At 41.2% G+C, this 16,754-nt stretch overlaps 4 protein-coding genes across 8 annotated transcripts in view; 2 read left to right on the forward strand and 2 right to left on the reverse strand.

Moving 5' to 3' along the window:
- Nucleotides 1-110, forward strand: part of SGIP1 (SH3GL interacting endocytic adaptor 1) — a 148,360-nt gene extending 148,250 nt beyond the window's left edge. The window contains exon 25 of the mRNA XM_081867162.1: nt 1-110. The gene's annotated coding sequence lies outside the window, so the exon portion shown is untranslated.
- DYNLT5 (dynein light chain Tctex-type family member 5) lies at nt 5-6,523 on the forward strand. Its single transcript, XM_081867276.1, has 4 exons — nt 5-118; nt 2,413-2,504; nt 3,640-3,764; nt 5,923-6,523. The coding sequence occupies exons 1-4, from the start codon at nt 6-8 to the stop codon at nt 6,124-6,126; spliced, it is 534 nt and encodes a 177-aa protein (XP_081723402.1). The 5' UTR covers nt 5; the 3' UTR covers nt 6,127-6,523.
- INSL5 (insulin like 5) lies at nt 2,431-12,351 on the reverse strand. 2 transcript variants are annotated; one of them, XM_081867279.1, is made up of 4 exons: nt 12,221-12,351; nt 9,374-9,562; nt 8,088-8,311; nt 2,431-2,562 (listed from the first exon to the last, which is right to left on the reverse strand). In XM_081867279.1, the coding sequence occupies exons 2-4, from the start codon at nt 9,540-9,542 to the stop codon at nt 2,542-2,544; spliced, it is 414 nt and encodes a 137-aa protein (XP_081723405.1). In that variant the 5' UTR covers nt 9,543-9,562; nt 12,221-12,351; the 3' UTR covers nt 2,431-2,541. The 2 variants fall into 2 exon arrangements, with proteins under 2 accessions (XP_081723405.1, XP_081723404.1); XM_081867278.1 differs by lacking the exon at nt 12,221-12,351 and adding an exon at nt 10,181-12,203.
- The window catches only part of DNAI4 (dynein axonemal intermediate chain 4), a 25,490-nt gene continuing 20,969 nt past the window's right edge, over nt 12,234-16,754 (reverse strand). For 3 of the 4 annotated variants that reach the window (XM_081867173.1, XM_081867172.1, XM_081867174.1), the window contains exons 15-18: nt 15,886-15,984; nt 13,947-14,173; nt 13,214-13,367; nt 12,234-12,357 (exon numbers count right to left, since the gene is read on the reverse strand). In XM_081867173.1, coding sequence (XP_081723299.1) covers nt 12,307-12,357; nt 13,214-13,367; nt 13,947-14,173; nt 15,886-15,984 — 531 coding nt within the window. In that variant the 3' untranslated portion in view covers nt 12,234-12,306. The remainder of the gene's footprint in view (nt 12,358-13,213; nt 13,368-13,946; nt 14,174-15,885; nt 15,985-16,754) is intronic. The other variant, XR_014157784.1, reaches the window with a different exon arrangement.

Here is a 16,754-nt window from a genome sequence, read left to right on the forward strand (position 1 = left end):
AAAACATGTCGGACACAATGAAGGAAAAAGCGGCTCGCTTGTTAAAGAAAAGAGGCAGCGTATCCTCTTTAGGAAGCCATGAAGTCAGGGCGAAAGAATTTTTTGGAAGAAACAAAGAGTGAGTAGCCTATTTACCATTTTCTGACTTTTCTTCCCACCAGTTTCTTTGGAAGACCATTCCATCTGGGCAGTATAAAAAATATTCTTCAGGCTTTTGCAAATGTCATGCTCAGTTATTCTTTTTCTACATGGGGGTGGCTGGTAATGGGTGAGAAGCCTACCTGGCTTTCAGCTGCTTTGAACCTAGTGCCTGCTTTAGGTAAACAAAGAGCTGTGTTACGCAAGGGCAATGAGGGGCACCCATGCTCCAGATGTAAGAGTTGCAATCAAGTGGCCTGATGAAAGGGCTAAAAATCAGAACTCACATCTTCCTCCCAGCATGTAGTTCTGTCCTAACTGGCCATGCACAAATACTGTGCTGTGTCATCATATGCTTCGGCACAAGGAGAAATGAAAGGGAAAATGGAGATCTCACTACAGACAACCAGAGACAACGAGCCACACCCTAGGCCACCTCCCAACCTCTCTTACCATCCAGGAAATATAGCAAGCGAATAGAAGGAGAACCCACACAAGTGATGCTGACACAAAACCCCATGCATACACTAAGCAGAAGAATAGAAGCATTACCACCCCACCCCACCCCATGGACCCTCCCTACTCTCCCCCTCTTTTCTTCCTAACCTAAGACTGCATGCAACACCAATGTCTCACAACAAATGAAAGTGATCTGTAGAAAACACAATTATTAAAAAGGAGAATGCATGTATTTTTGTAAACAAAATCTTTAATAGAAATTATTTTTTTAAAAGAGGGAAAATGGAAGGAATGGTAGAGCTTAGAACAGATGTCGGGAGTCTTTGGCCTTCCAGAGGTTGCTGAACTACAACTCCATCATCCCTGCCCATTGGCCTTGTTTGCTGGGGCTGATGGGAGTTGCAGTTCAACAACCTCTGGAAGGCCAATGGTTCCTCACTGGTGACTTGGAATCTAAGTTAGTTAGTTGAAGGGGCAGATAGGAGGAGCATCATTCCTCTGATGGTTTCTAAGCACTTAGGAGCATTCTGACAAGGATTCCCGGCCAGACCTGAAGCAGGAAGTACAGAGTCTCAAGAAGTAGACACTGTGTGCTACTGCCAATACTAGAATAGTGGGTCAAGAACAGTGGGTCAAGGACAGGGTTGCAGCAGCAGCACTGGTAAATGGGAGCTGAGGAGCCACTGCATAACTCCTGTCTGGGTTTCCCTACACCTGATCTCTCTAAGGGCCAAGGGTTCCCTACACTGGGCTTAGAACAGACATGGCCAAACTTGGCTCTCCAGATGTTTTGGGACTATAACTCCCATCATCCCTAGCTAACAGGACCAGTGGTCATGGATGGTGGGAACTGTAGTCCCAAAACAGCTGGAGGGCCAGGTTTGGCCATGCCTGGTTTAGAGTCTTAGAGACCGAGAGACTTCTGTAGTCTTGTAGCCCAGCTTCCATCCTCTATGGGTTTACTTAGGAACAAGTCACACTAGGTTCAATTGGACCTCCTTGCCTACCCCCACCAGTAACTGTGCATGGTATTGCAGACTTAATAACACTCTGAAAATGTCCAGTGTCATTGTGGAAGGTGGTTTAAATCATGCATACCCTTTCAGATGTTTATTTATCTGATTTTTATTCCACCTGTCCTCCCAAGGAGCTTAAGGTGGCATTTATTGTTTTTCCCATCCCCATTTTATTCTCACAAGAACCCTGTGAGGTAGGTTGGGCTAAGAGACAGTGACTGGCTCTAGGTCACCTAGCAGCTGAGTGGAGATTTGAAACCAGGTTTCCTAGTCTAACACTCTAAGCACTACACCACACCAGCTCCAACTTCCATCAGCCCCATTCACCAAGGCCAGTGGTCAGGGATGGTAGCAGCTGTAGTCCAGCAATATCTGGTGAGCTATAGATTAGCCAATCCTGCTTTAAACCCTCTTCCAGTGTCATTGGTGTTGCCTGATTTTGTTAAAATTCTCAGACTGTAATTGATGTTGTCTCTCCCTAATTCTTTCCAACGCCTAAAATGTTGTATATGACAAGTTCAAAGGGATTTAACATATTACAAATCACTGTTTGGGAAGGGCCTCATACTTTATTTTAGAGCATTGCTTCGCATACTGAAAATGTTTTTTTGTTTAAGAAGGTTTTCCGTGAGATGTGACCCAGTCATATATACAGAATCATAAATCAATGTCTTCAGGAGCATGACATTGTTATAAATATGTAAAAGATAAATAAATAAAAATAGGTGGGGTTTTTTTTAAATCAATGTAGCTTTCAAGAAATCACATTTAATTCAATTATTACTGGGTTCGGTTTCAGCTCCATAAGTACTGTGTCTTACATGGATGAAGCTGGCCACCATGATGATATTCTTCGCCCTGGGGTTCAGATGGAAAACACGTACCAGTTGGGTAAGTATCTTATCTTACTCACTTTCTTGCTAATAATCTAGTCCCACTCTCTGTAGCACTATACAAATAATAAAAGTAATAGTAATTATTATTATCATCTTTATCGTATTTATGTGTTATATTTTATGCTGCTGTTTACATTATTGCAGTCATCCTACAATGAATACATTGCAACTGAGGAACAAACAAGAATAGCAGTATGTAACAAATAAACCATTCAAATCTTAAGTCTTTTGTATACAACAGTAATAGCCTTAGGGCAGACAAAGTATATCCTACTGTTGGTAATTTCTGCAGCGTACAGGCAGTTTTTCACCAAACATTCAAGTATGACTATTGTGGTATAATGATCAAATAAATTGAAAAGACTGGAGCTTTTCTTTTTGCTTCGGGGGGGGGGGGGAGAGCCATAGATGCAGTGTAAATATATAAACTAATTTAGAAAGCTGCCTGAGGCAAGCTTCTGCTCATAAGCCTCTTGAGTCGTCACCTGGGCATTCTGCGTGACACAGCGCATGATCTATTTTTGGCATAAAACAGCAAAATAAATTCTTTCCAATGAGAGATATTCCATGTTAGGATATGATTCCATATTTGGTGGAGAATAAAATGGAAAACTAGAATGCTCAGGTTTTGAAATTAAAAGGGTGGATTTATTTGACCAAGTATTTCCAAAAAACAGTGTGCTTGAGTACCTTAGGAAATACATCATACTTTTGTAGCAATACTTATTTAAATTAAAGGGGGGAGGAGGATTGTTCTTTGTTTTTTAAAAAGGTTATAATCTTGTTATTTCATAGTTTGGTAAATTGTAAGTGTTCTTCACAGACAGAAGCTCACAGGCCCCCAGGGGTCCACAGACTGTAGTGTGGGGGCCCTTAGACTAAGTCAGTGGTGGCCAAACTTGGCCCTCCAGCTGTTTTGGGACAACAGTTCCCATCATCCCTGACCACTGGTCCTCTTAGCTAGGGTTGATGGGAGTTGTAGTCCAAAAACAGCTGGAGGGCCAAGTTTGGCCACCACTGGACTAAGTCATTGTTTCACTGAGTAAATGTGTGCACAGTTGGTTCCCCACCCCCACCTCCTAATATCACAGCCTTCCAAAATAATGGTGTGAGTTCTCTCTGTGCTCCAGGTCCTGCAAAGTGCTTTCCAGTGGGCACTGTGAATAATATCTTGAAGGATGTGGTAACAAGTTATCTTCAAGAGGAAAAATATGAAGCCGAGTTGTGCAGACAAATGACAAAGACCATCTCTGAGGTACACAATTTATTAGTAAAGCAAAGCTGGGAAAGTATATCGGAGGTATATCCTATAGAAATCTCTGCAGTGCAGGGGAAAAACCCCTCTGCTCAGAACACCTTTTGGATACAAGAGTTCAACTTTAGGATCTATGAAGGGATATATTAAGATGTTTGTGTAAGGAGATGATAATCTAGTTAACCTTGTAGGTCAGCTGCTTCTCGGATAGTTACCACGTTGCCCAGCTTATGATTTTGTATCTTGGATATAGTGGTACAGCTAGTTTCCATGTGTGCTGATGCTGAGAAATCTGTTGCTGCATCTTGTGTCAGGAATATGAGTCTTCTCTGTACTGCATGACCTGCCATTGGTTCTCTCTCTCTCTGTCTCGTTTTCTGGGTCAAAGAGCGTATTTGAACAAACGCTGTCTCCCCCTTTCCTTTTTAATCACATCAGCTAGTCCACCTTTTTACGGCTATCAACTGGCACTAGAGTCAGAAGTTGTGGTTCAAGACAGGCTTGAGCCACACCAGGGTCAACTATGAGACTGAGGGGCTGCTCCTCTGTCACTGGGCCCTGGTAGGCTTCTCTAGCTGTAGTAGTAGTGCTATAAGCATCACTGGGCAGCTATGTCGGGTCACCCTTTAAATTTCCCAAAATGCCTGGGAAACAAAACGTATAAAATTAAAGCCTTTGCGGACGATTTACTTGTTATGACTGAAAACCCTAAAGAAAGTCTGAAAAGAGTGCTGGAACTGATTAAAGAATTTGGAGAAGTGGCAGGCTTTAAGCTGAATATAACAAAAACAAAAATGCTTGTTAAAAATGTAACCACGAAGGAAAAGGACGACTTAGAAAAAATATTGGGCCTGAAAATCTCTCAAAAAGCAAAATACCTGAGTATTTGGATCACCCCCAAGAATATAAACTTATTTCAGGATAATTACACCAAAACTTGGTTAGAGATTAGAAAAAACTTTGAAACCTGGAGTAAATTAAAATTAACATTTCTGGGTAGGCTTTCCCTCATAAAGATGAACGTGCTTCCAAAATTAATCTTTTTATTTCAAATGATTCCAATACTGGGCGTTGCGGGTTGTCTCAAGATATGGCAAAGAGAAATTTCCAAATTCCTGTGGGAAGGGAACAAACCCAGGATTAAACACCTGATCTTAATAGATATAAAAGAGAGAGGGGGCTTTTCTCTACCCGACCTAAAACTTTACTACGAGGCAGCCTGTTTCATCTGGTTTAAAAATTGGTGCACATTGCAGGATCCGGACCTCCTGGACTTGGAAGGTTTTGACAACCGTTTGGGATGGCACGCCTACCTGATATATGCAAAAGCGAAAATTCACAAAAATTTTACCAACCATATAATAAGAAAGTCACTCTTCGCTGTATGGGAAAAATATAAAGACCTGATGGAGCCTAAAGTCCCATGGTGGACTTCTCCAATAGAAGCCATAGCAGTAAAATGGAAAAATACCCAGGAAAGCCGGCCAACATACAGAACACTTCTAAAAGACGAAGCTAACCAACAAAAATTTTAAAGCTTCGAGGAAATAAGAGAATACATCTCAGACTGCTTCCAATACCATCAGTTATTTGAAAAATTTAAATCTGACAAACAAAAGGGGTTCTCAACAGAACAGCCTATATAGGGTGCAGAGAAGAAGCAGAAGTCCCATTGCACAAACAGAACTCAAGATTTTGGTTATATCAAGAAGATTGCCAGAAACTACTTTGTAGTAGTGTTCTGTAGTGGGAGGGAGGCTTAATACATGAAAACAGGTCACCCACCAATCTGCCCCTGATAATGAGGAGAATCCCCGTGCCCCCACTCACAGCTACCAGAAATGCTAGGGCTGCAATCGTATTTACACTTACTTGGGACTAAGTTCCATGTAGGACTTGCTTCTGGTAAAGCATCTACAGGAACAGGCTGTATTGACTACCAGTTAATTTTACAGGACAAAATCCATCCAGTTTAAGTCCCATGCAGATGTGAAATTGTCTTTATTTGAAGTGCAATGCATCACTGGTATATTTAGATTCCTGCCACTACCGTAAATCAGTTAAACATTTGAACAGAGCTGTATTGTATCCTAGGTAGTTTATATTGGTTTGCTTATGAGACCATGAATTTAATTGCTCCCCCTCCCCTCTCTCTTAGGTAATTAAGGCTCGAATAAAAGACCTGATGATACCAAGGTATAAAATTATTGTGATTATACATATTGGACAACTAGACAAGCAGAGCATGCAGATTGGAAGCAGGTGCCTCTGGGATACTACAAGTGATACTTTTTGCTCCTACGCCTTCAAAAATAGATCTCTGTTTGCTCTCGCAAATGTCTTTGCAGTTTACTCTGAGTAGCAATTAAAAGTTCAATATGAAGTCTATGTGACCAAATAGACAAGATACTATTTTTAGGCTGCAATCCTATGTACGCTTACAGGGAACAATCTCCATTGAATACAGTGGGTCATTGGTCTGGGTAAACCTTCATAACACCGCTCTGCATATGTAGACTGGCTAAACCAGTAGATTAGTTCTTCTCTGTGGGCATGAATACTCTGAAGATAACAGGTGTTAATGCCACTTGTGCAATTCTCATTTCTGGTGTGGAAGTGCAGTGTTTGATCATGTAAACATTCCCAGGGTTGGACTCTGTATCGTATTAGTGATATCATAATGGGTGTGCATGAGGCCTGATTCATTGTGTTTATGTTCTTGAAAAAGTATCAAAATACAGAACCAGTTTACACTTGTCTGTTTTCCTTGAAGTGTGGCCCTTTTGCTTTATGTGTGAACTCTCATTTTTGCATTTGCAGGACGGTGTGTATTATGTCTCCGTTAAAAGGCAATTTCAATTCCACCCTTAACCATACGCAATGGGTGATGGTGGTGGTAACTTTCTTAATTTTCCCTTTCAGCCCTTTTAAAAGGCTTGATACGGGCTCCACTGTGCAAAGGAGCACCCAGCTTCTTAAAAGTGAGCTTTGTCCAGTAGCTGAAACTGAATAGTCTGAAGGCAAAGTGTGGAGAATTTTTTAGCTAAAGTTTTAAGGAAGAGCCTGGAGAGTCAGTGCTTGGCTCCCCTCTGGTATTTGGGTTACAATATGGCAAGGGGCTATGAGGACTGTGCTGTCTGGCTAGCATGATGTCACATATCTGATTGTTGTTGGTAAAACTGACTAGCACATTTACTTCAAATCACAGTGGGCTAATGGAGTCTGCCATCTTGTCTTCCAAACAACACATGTGGAATGAATGCTACATCATGACATGCTGTTATTTCAACTGTGGCATTGTGAGGGAACACGACAGTTCAGTTGACCACTGATTGCAGCTGTTGTACCGCTTGAAACAGCTCAAAAGTTTTATTGAAGCAAAAAGCAGTTGATATATTATTTTTTAAGAAACTGCTGTCTCTGCCTTTACTGGTAAGCCCTGCCTCCAAAAACTTCACGCCCTTCTGCCCCCCCCCCATCCACTGGATTAACTCCTCCAGTGTTTTCCCTATCCCAATTTCCCACCCTCATTTTATTTAGCAACATTTATATGGCACTTAATTTTTTTTAAAAAAACTTCTAAGTGGTTTACACAAAAGGTATAAAATATTCATCAAATATTTTGCAATAAAAATATAGCAATGAAAATAAGACTTTTAAAATGGTAGACATAATCCCAGGAAAAGCTTTTCTGCATTCATTCATCCTGAAAGTTAATCTAGACAGGTTCGTCAGAAGTAAGTTGCATGTTCCTAGGAACTGCATGTTCCTAGAAGCTGTCTCATGCATGGTTAGACCACTGGTTCATCAAGCTCCATATTGTCTACTCTGATTGGCATCTGCCTTCCAGGATTTCAGATAGGAGTATTTCTACCTGGAGATGGGAGGAATTGAACCTGGGATGCTTTGCATGTGATCTGTCACTTAAGGTACAGGTCCCTTATCTAGAAACTGGTATTTGCTCTTAAGACTGCCTGAGTAAACAGAACCTATTCAGTGTCAGAGGGTTTTTGGTGTCTTTTTTAATTCCAAGCCTAGCACTGCACTGGCAAGAAGAAACAGCAAAAGCCATGTTGCGAGCTGCAAATTTATTGTGAAAGCAGGAACTACAAAAAAGAGAGCTGTTTGAAATACAGATGTTAAAAGACCGTTTCTCAATTTGTACAGTATCCCAAATGGAATGGCACTTAGGAAGTACTTCAGAGCTCGGAACTACAAAGTAGGATATCAAAAATACCTATTTCAAGATGTTTCTGATGTATTGTTAGCTATGAAATAGCATGCATGCCACTGTCTGATACATTTTCAGCACAGTGAACTTACAGTGCTGTCGCTACAGCCGACCAGACAGCAAAGGTCTATGAGTCGCATAATATCTTCATTCCTTTTGTGTATAGACTTTTGTTCCATGCCCCACAGATCTCCTTCAGCTTCAGAACTGGACTGGATGAATTCTTTGCTTAGGTATTCTGGCTTTTGGATCACCTTTTCATTGGCACCTGTTGAGTCATTAGTGTCAAGTGGTGAATTCAAGTGGCTTTCTTGACCTGTTGCGTGCAAATGATAAAAAATAAGAAATCTGGAGATAAACTGAAATAAACTTTGGATGTTGAACTTCAGGCAGTCCAGTGACCAAGACAACTTTGATGTTGCCCAATCTATTTCTTTTAATTTGGGTCTGAAATATTTACAGCCTACACTGGGAAATGCAATCCTAAGAAAACTTGACATACAGTTAAATTTCACAATTGATGCCTATCACTAGGATTGTCCTAGTTCTGTTGAAAAACAAGATATGTGAAGAAAGAGGAAGTGAGGGATCAGCTTCTCCTCAACTATATTTTCCTATATCCAGATAGGATTTTCATTTCCAAGGCCACAGATACAAAAACCAATCAGCTTGACTTCTGTAGGATTCGAAGTTACCATCTTAGTACCAGGATATACTTGTTAAAAAACTATTTCAAAACTGTTTTTTTTTTTTAAATTGAACCTAAATAACAGCAAAGCTATTCATGTATATCTTAGACACAGGAATAAACCTCAGTTTTCCAGAATTAAATAGTTGTGTAAAAACCCCAAATGAGATTGCTTATTACTATATTATAAATATTTGTGCTGTTTCTAAGCACTATACAGGATCCTGTTGCTTATCTTTAAAGCCCTGCATGGCTTGGGACATGGGCACCTGTGGGGATTTTTGCCTCCACACACCCCTGCTTATTCACTAAGATAATCTTCCAGGTGCCCCCCACCATCCGAAGCCTTCTCTCTGTTGTCACCAGTCACCACCTCATTTATTGAACTCTTATTCTACAAGGTTTGACTGACACCTTACTTTATATTTTCAGCACCAATGACTTTTATCACCTAATTATGAAAGTGTAATTCTGTTCATGGCAGTTTTTACCTACTGTTTTAAACTTAATTGCTTTGTCATTATAGATCAGGGTTTTTGTTTTGTTTCTTAAGTTACGTAGGCCACCCTAATATTTCTGTTGGAGTGTGGCATAGACCGTTTTAAGAAATAAAGAAAATCCACTAACCCTGGCTTTTGCATGCAAAAACATTCAGTGTGCATTTGGACCATGTATAATCCAAATTGTTACCTGTGAGACTTTTTGGAAAGTGAGTCAGGTGCCTCCTCCAGCGAGACCCTCCGCAAGTAAAGACGACAGCTCTTACAAGGTCCCTTCCGCAGAGTCTTCTTTCAGCTGCTACTTCAGAAATGGCCATAAAGAGAGAGAGCAAAAGCATCCCTAGCACCGCAGCCTTCATCTTGTCGAAACGGTGTCTGACTAATCAGAGCAGGGAAGAAAAGGACGGGACTTCTGAAGACAGGAGCCAAGACCACAGGCCAATTTATACAGCTTGCTCCTATTGTCTTGTTTGCCAAATGACAGGGTGGATGATGTTTACAGTGTTTGCCGAATATTTCTCGCAACAGTTTTAGGTGCTTTTAGGATTCATGCCTGGGTTGCTCTCAAATGGTGATTCGGGTTATAATATATTGCTATATTGTCTAAGAATAGCAACACACACAGCAGGGCGGCGTGTTTATGGAGGCCCCCGCACCTTAGATTGCAAATATGCAAACATTGCAAATATGCACTTTCTAACAGTTTTATTGTACACTTCACTTATAATAAATGCCATTAGCTCACTATAACATTTTTAATAGTGGGTAAGCTTAGCCATTTGATATAGTCTTTGCTGCTTTGCCATATTTTAATACGCTTTGAAGGAACTCCTGGGTTCATTTCCACCCCCACCCCGAATTTAGATCCAGAGTACAACTTGCTATGAGTATATCTGTCTTTGTTCAGCTAACACTATTTATATATATATATTACAAGTGTACTTACTAACATTTGGGAAGGAATTTGAAAAGTGTCTATGATTAATTCTTGGAATACCTGATAACAGATTTCCACTTGATTGCCTTTTCCATATGCTTGACTGTTGTGTGTTATACCACCTAATTTGAGATAACCATGTCAGTTTCTGAGACCACTGAATTTTTCATTATCACGGATAAAGTCACTGTTGCAGACAGTTCAAGGTGATAAAGCAGAGGTACTTTGCTACAGTCCTGTTTTACTTCTGGAAAATGTGTGTGGCTCTGAGATTCTCTCCATTTGTAAGCAAGCCCAAAGTAAGTCAGATTTTATTTATTCACAATCTCTGAATCTGTTTTAAGTTATTTCTGACAATGAAAGCAAACCCTCAGGTCAGCACTTCTCCCTTATATATATTGCTTTCCTACTGCTTATTATCACTAAAACAACACCTGATCCCTGCAAGCTGCAACGATCTAGCTGACTTTTGTCTTTCACAAGGATCCCATTCCTCTCCTCCCTACAACCAAGGGAGACTAGCACTGGGTTGCTCTTAATTTCCTTTGATTCTTCATCCTTTGGGGCACGTCCTGGGATGGCTATATGTGATCCTATGTAACTGTGGTAGAGTGAACCCCTTACCATTATCACCATGTTGAGTTGAGCATCATGGGACCATAGAGTCCAAGATGATACTGAATCAAGTGGATGATTTCACTGAAGGGTTTTTGCTTTGTGTTTTTTAAATCCGAAGCAGATTGCAGATTCTGGATCAGAATTTCAGAGATGGGCAGGGGAGAGGTACTTATGTTTTTCCTTGCGGCCCATTTTTTTTCTTAGCAAAATCATCCCGCTCCAAACTATCTTCAGTTTTACTCATGCTGATTTATCATTCATTGTATGCTATGTGGATTTTTTTAGACTTTGCTAAATGGTACTTTTTTGTCTCCTGTGATGCTGGTGTTGTAGGTTAGTCTGATACTTTTTGACTAAAATATAACCCTTGTACTAAACAGTAGAGATTAGAAGTTTGCTGATTAACACCTTGCATATAGTAGATATACCACAAAGACCCCTATTGACTCCTATTATCACCCATGTTCTCCAGCATTAAAAAACTAAATGTTTGTTCACTAATATTTACCTTGATGCATACAAATGCATTGAAAAGATCATTCTGTTCCTTAGTAGAACCAGTAAGTAAACAACTGTTTCCACTCAATAAAAGAAAGGAACTAACATCTTATCACATTTTGGGATAATGATTAACACACCGTTAACACTAATAGATAGTATATTTAGAAACATAGAGGAAATGGAGTCGTCACAGTCTCTTCATAAAAATGCGCAAAATGCACATGGAAATGGGTTATAATGTGCTTCTTAATTGTCTATATTTTTTATCTGTTTAAACATTCAGTGCTTTTTCCAAACTGTTGAATCCAGTTTAATGTTACTGTAGTTAAATATAATGCCCACGTGTGGCAGCTCTCCTGGACTGTACAGTGGAACCTCGGTTGTCGAAAGTAATCCGTTCCAGAAGACCGTTCAACTTCCAAAACGTTCGACAACTGAGGCACAATTGGCGGTGGGCAATTTCAATGGAGAAAATTGAGAAACGTGCCAGGAAAGCTGTTTGACTTCTGAGGTGCGTTCAAAAATGGAAGCAATTACTTCCGGGTTTTCAGTGTTCGAAAACCGAAACATTCAGCTTCCAAAACGCTTGAAAACCAAGGTTCCACTGTATCTGCAAAGGAAGCAAGAGTATTTAAATGCAAGACTTTTGAGTCAGGAAATGGGATTTGCAAAGTTTAGATGCTGGGACATAATCTGTAGGCCTTTTCTCCTGCCCAAATAATCCATTTTTTCCAATAACTTCTGAAATGCTATGTAGGTGTCTATAGTATTTACAAAAGCATTATCTTGCCAGAGCATATAATGCAGGTTTAGCTTCTGCCTCCTGGAGAGTCTTCAGCACATTGTTTTACTATACTACATTGGTAGCAAGAATTGATTATCTCACTTTAGCAGTGTGTGTAAAGACTGGGACTTTCCAAGCAAACATCTGTGGCATTTCAAAATGCTTCCCAACAAATTTATTCCCATATATAAACTCACACACACTTAATGGTTGGTTGTTGCATAATTAACTGCTAGGCATTAAATATCACGTCCTTTTTTCATGGAATATTGCTGTAAAAATTCTACACTGGACTGGTTAGAACAGAGCCAATCATATCATGCAAAGCATCCACCTGAAAAAGACAAAAAGGAGATGGATATATATATTAACAAACCTGATAATTCGAAAGCAAGTGGTAAAAAAGTAGGAAGAGTTTGCATTAGGTCTTTTCTGAGTGTAGTCAATCTAACGACTTCTGGATGGAAAAGCCTTATTATAACTAAAACCTTATATTATTAGAATTAGAATTTATATACTCCCTATACCCGCGTGGTCTCATAATTTGCAAACAATTTTCTTCATTACCAAAGTTGCATCTACATCATAAAGCTGGGCTTGTGTGGTGCGCTGAGGAATAAAATAAGCCACTTACGCCGCCTTCTGTACATGAATGCAGCTGAACATAAGTTTAAGCAGCAGCACCTTTCATGAATGGCTAGTCCTTCTGCAGGCTGCTTTGCTAGCGTGCCTTTGGCTTATTAGGCAGAAACGCCACCATTTGGCAAGCTATGTTCCGACCTTATTCGTGGATGGTCCCACCCTATTGCCATACCACTCCCGGCGCTCATAACTTGAATAGGTATAGTGAGGCATTTGTAGTAGAACGCTGTGGCATAGTCGCAGCACCTAAACTGGGGTCGCCGTATTTCAAAAAGTAAAATTCCTGACACCCACAAAGTTGCTCCCACCAAAATTGGGAGTGACCCCAAATTCCCCCACCCAACTCCATTTTTACACCCCAAAACCAGGACATGTCAGGAATTTTCCTGACGTATGGCAAGCCTACCTAAACAGAGCATAGTCCAGCTGATTAACATAGGGACACTGATTAACGCACTACACACGTGTGAATCTGCAGTGGGGCTCAGGTGTTACATGGGCCCCCAGTTGGGGTAGGCTACTTCAGCTTTTAATGCTGCAGAACGTACCTTCTTTCTGTCTGAAGGGATCATATTTCTTAGTGCGTACACGGTGACTGATCCTTCACTGTCGCCAATTAGAAGGCAATCTGCGTTTTTGGCAAAAAGCACAGCCGTGAATTTCACAGTTCCAGTGGCAGGATGCACAATCAGGGGATCCAGGCTACATACAAAACAATGGCATACAGTATAAAACTGATGGCTGCAGAGCTTTGTGGGACATCCCATTGTGAGATATGTTACTACCACAACTACTACTATTGTTTGCTGTTTGCTTGCTTGCCTGTTTGCCTCACAAGTTATTTTCCTCCACTACACTACCTTAATTATTCCTGCTAGTAATGCTGATGTATATAACACCATGACAGTTAGGAAGCTATATAATGTATAACCTTAGATCGCTGTTTGAACCTGCAGCATTGGTTCTGCCCTGTACCATTGCCCCATTCCAGTTAGCTGTGGTCTCTGATTAGGCCCCTGGAAAGAAACGTTGAGCTCTGGGGGGAAAACAATATCCATGGAGCTCCTTCCAGTTGGGTTTTAAGTAATCAGGTGCAAGTGTTTCTCCCAATGATACATAGCTGCTTAGCAAATAGGAAATATATACAATAGCAGAAGATCTCATATTTTGTAATGCATTCCATGTATGATACTCTGTGTTTACTTTGTTCAAGAGTAACTGGATACAGTACCTTTTTAGATAGATGTATAAATTGCTTTTAAGAAAATGGCTGATTCTTACGTGCTCACGCTAAGATCCCAGATTTCCACCCTGGTTTCGTTCGCTGCTGCAAACACATATGCTGAATTGGGAGACCACACTATGTCATAAATGACATTGGCAGTGGAACTGAAAGTCAAAACAGGACGGACTGAATCCTCGCGCCACAATATAATACTCCAGTCCGCAGAACAACTTAGAAACACTTCTGTACTGAATGGATTCCATGCTATCTTGTACACCGGGCCCTTGAAATAGAGAGAGAAAGAGTAATTGCTTCATTTTACACACATATACACACATGCAAAGATTAGCGCAGAAGCATTCTGCACCACAGCACTGAAGCCCAACAAGATTTTGGGAGACACTGAACTTCTCTAAGCAGTATGTGATGGATGGCACAGCTTTAGCTAGGTTAAGCATATTGGCCTGAATCCAAAGGAGATGCTGAATTCATACACTCAGAGGAGACCCATGCATAGCTGAAGCCTCTTTTACAGTTTGTACCACAGTAGCTGTGCTAGCTGAAAAGACAAGCAGAATGGCAGTTAGGCCCTGCTAGAGGGTTCTTGAAAACTGAAGGGAGCCCTGGCTCTGCTCGGTGCCTCACGTGTATGTAAGCTTCCTCCTTTGGTTTCTACATGTTTAAATTTATACAATAGCATTTTGAGTTCATATCTGTCAAGGAAGTTCGCAGAGGTGTCCCGAGACACTAGTTCAAAGGGCAACCCATCCTGCTATTAATGAGGGACACAATGCCATCGGATTGCTGCCCTAACAATGGGAGTTGTACTACTGTGATCTTCCTCTTGTCTTTAGGAACCCAAATATGGTCAGGAATGCAACAGACTGGGCTGCTTGAGAGAAAAAAGGGTTTCAGGGGAGACAATCTGGTATGGTGGTCAGAATTCTAGAAATCTAGAGCAGCTGTCAACTTCACCTACACAGAGTGTGAGGCAGGATGTGTGGAAGCAGGTCTGGGGGAGGATAAGGAGGGTCAGATATAGCGGGCTGGCAGCACCTTGGACAGATCACTTGAATAGCAGCTTTCTCCAAGGGACTTTCAGTTCCATCCAAGGCCCTTTATCTCCTTTTCAGCCCTGACCTCCTCCCAGATTCCAACTCTTTCTTGAGAGGAGAAAAGCCTTAAAGGGGTAGCCTATAAGCCTGGAGCCAAGCAGTTGCCTCTGTTTGACTTCTGACCACTGATGGCAATAAGGGGTATCTGGTATTGTGGGGCTCAATATTTCAGAGGCACTAGGCTCAGGAGGTGCTGCCTTTGGGGCACTGATGGCTCCAGGCCCCATGATGTGATGTTAGAGACCAGGCCTCAGTCCCCTGCCAGTGGTATAGGTAGCATGGCTTTGAAAGACACCTCTGTGTCTGTGAGTCTTGGCTGCCACTTGAAGCCAAAGTTCCTCCTGTTCATTTCAGTGGGGCAGAGAACTTCTAAGTGCACTATCACTTGTCACCCACAATCAGCTGCTTGAGGCGGCTGCCTTATCTTGCATCAGGGCAGGACCTGCTCGGTTTAAAGTCAACAACCTGGCATTCCAGCTTGTATAATGACCTAGAAGATAACTGATTTTAAGTGGTTGGTCCAGAGTCATCTGGCCTAGTCTGGTTGAGAAACCTTGATTTCTAAACTATGCAGTATTCAAGAAAGTATTATTAAAGTATGTGGATCATTAGTCATTGATTTCCCCAACACAGAGAATTTGTCAGGAGAATATGTGAAGTAGGGCTAGGAGCCTGTGTGGCCCTCCAGGTATGTATAGCGGGAGTACAACTCCCATCAGCCCCAGCCAGTATGGCCATTGGTCAAGAATTATGGGGGTTGTAGTCCAGCCACATGTGGAGGGCCACAGGTTCCCCATCACTGGTGTAAAGGGTACTAAAGACAGTGTGTGAGTATCTGTGCATCTACTTATTCAACCCAATTTTATTTATGTTTACTCACTTTGTGTCCCCTGTAGGTCTCCAAGTACTGCTCATTGTAAGAACAAGAGCATTTGTGAATAAAACCTTCCTCAGTTCCAACCAAGTATATATTAGTGTCCTGAAATAAAACCAAATTACTGTAAATGGCTTTGACTTTATCCAGATTGGGCATATTCTTTAGAATCTTCACTGCAGCAAATTGTCAGGCTTGCTTCTCTTCTTTCCTGGTAAAGTAGAGTCCAATGTAATGGAATTCTCAAAGGCTTGAGCCAGAAGTCCCAACTAACCACGTGTCCAGGAATAGAGCAGACATCCAACAAACAATATCCAACAAAACATAATAATGCATGAAAGAGTTGCATGTGTCACATGTTCGGAAGACAGTGCATGCAGAGGGGAAATATGACATTCTGATGCCACCTCCAGTTTAGCCATTTCTTGACCATGTTAATGCTCCTCCCCCTGGAGTATGCTTGTATCTCCTCTCCTTTTCCTTTGAAGGTAGATTAAGCAGAATTGGGTTTTGATAGAGAGTGGCGCTGCACCCAGCCTTGTCAAATGTGTGGCTGATTCTACCAGCTCAGAGCTACAATCCTCATTTAGTTTGATGGGAGCCCTCCATCTAGTTCCCTGGAAATACTAGGAGAGGCTACTACTACATTTTTTAGCGTTGGATGGGTTATAAAATCTCTGCAGTCTTTGGAAAGATGTCCAAAATAGAGATTCTCTGCTCTTTACGTCAATCTAACATGCTAAACTATAAAACTTATTCAGAAACAACCAATGAGTAGGAGGAACAAGCGGACCTCCATTCCTTGCTATCCATTGTCTTCAGCTAAATTATCACTTTGACCTCTGTGGACAAAACATTCAGAAAACATCATAAAA

The sequence above is a fragment of the Podarcis erhardii genome, assembly GCF_964252035.2.
Source record: "Podarcis erhardii genome assembly, chromosome: 6".
Classification (NCBI taxonomy): domain Eukaryota; kingdom Metazoa; phylum Chordata; class Lepidosauria; order Squamata; family Lacertidae; genus Podarcis; species Podarcis erhardii.

Coding starts and splice junctions, on each gene's coding strand:
- DYNLT5 (XM_081867276.1), top strand. CDS start 6: ATGTCGGACACAATGAAGGAAAAAGCGGCTCGCTTGTTAAAGAAAAGA. Junction 2,505..3,639: donor GGAAAACACGTACCAGTTGG/GTAAGTATCTTA, acceptor TCTGTGCTCCAG/GTCCTGCAAAGTGCTTTCCA. Junction 3,765..5,922: donor TGACAAAGACCATCTCTGAG/GTACACAATTTA, acceptor CCTCTCTCTTAG/GTAATTAAGGCTCGAATAAA.
- INSL5 (XM_081867279.1), bottom strand. CDS start 9,542: ATGAAGGCTGCGGTGCTAGGGATGCTTTTGCTCTCTCTCTTTATGGCC. Junction 8,312..9,373: donor CTTTCCAAAAAGTCTCACAG/GTAACAATTTGG, acceptor TGCACGCAACAG/GTCAAGAAAGCCACTTGAAT. Junction 2,563..8,087: donor TCGGCTGTAGCGACAGCACT/GTAAGTTCACTG, acceptor TTATTTGTATAG/TGCTACAGAGAGTGGGACTA.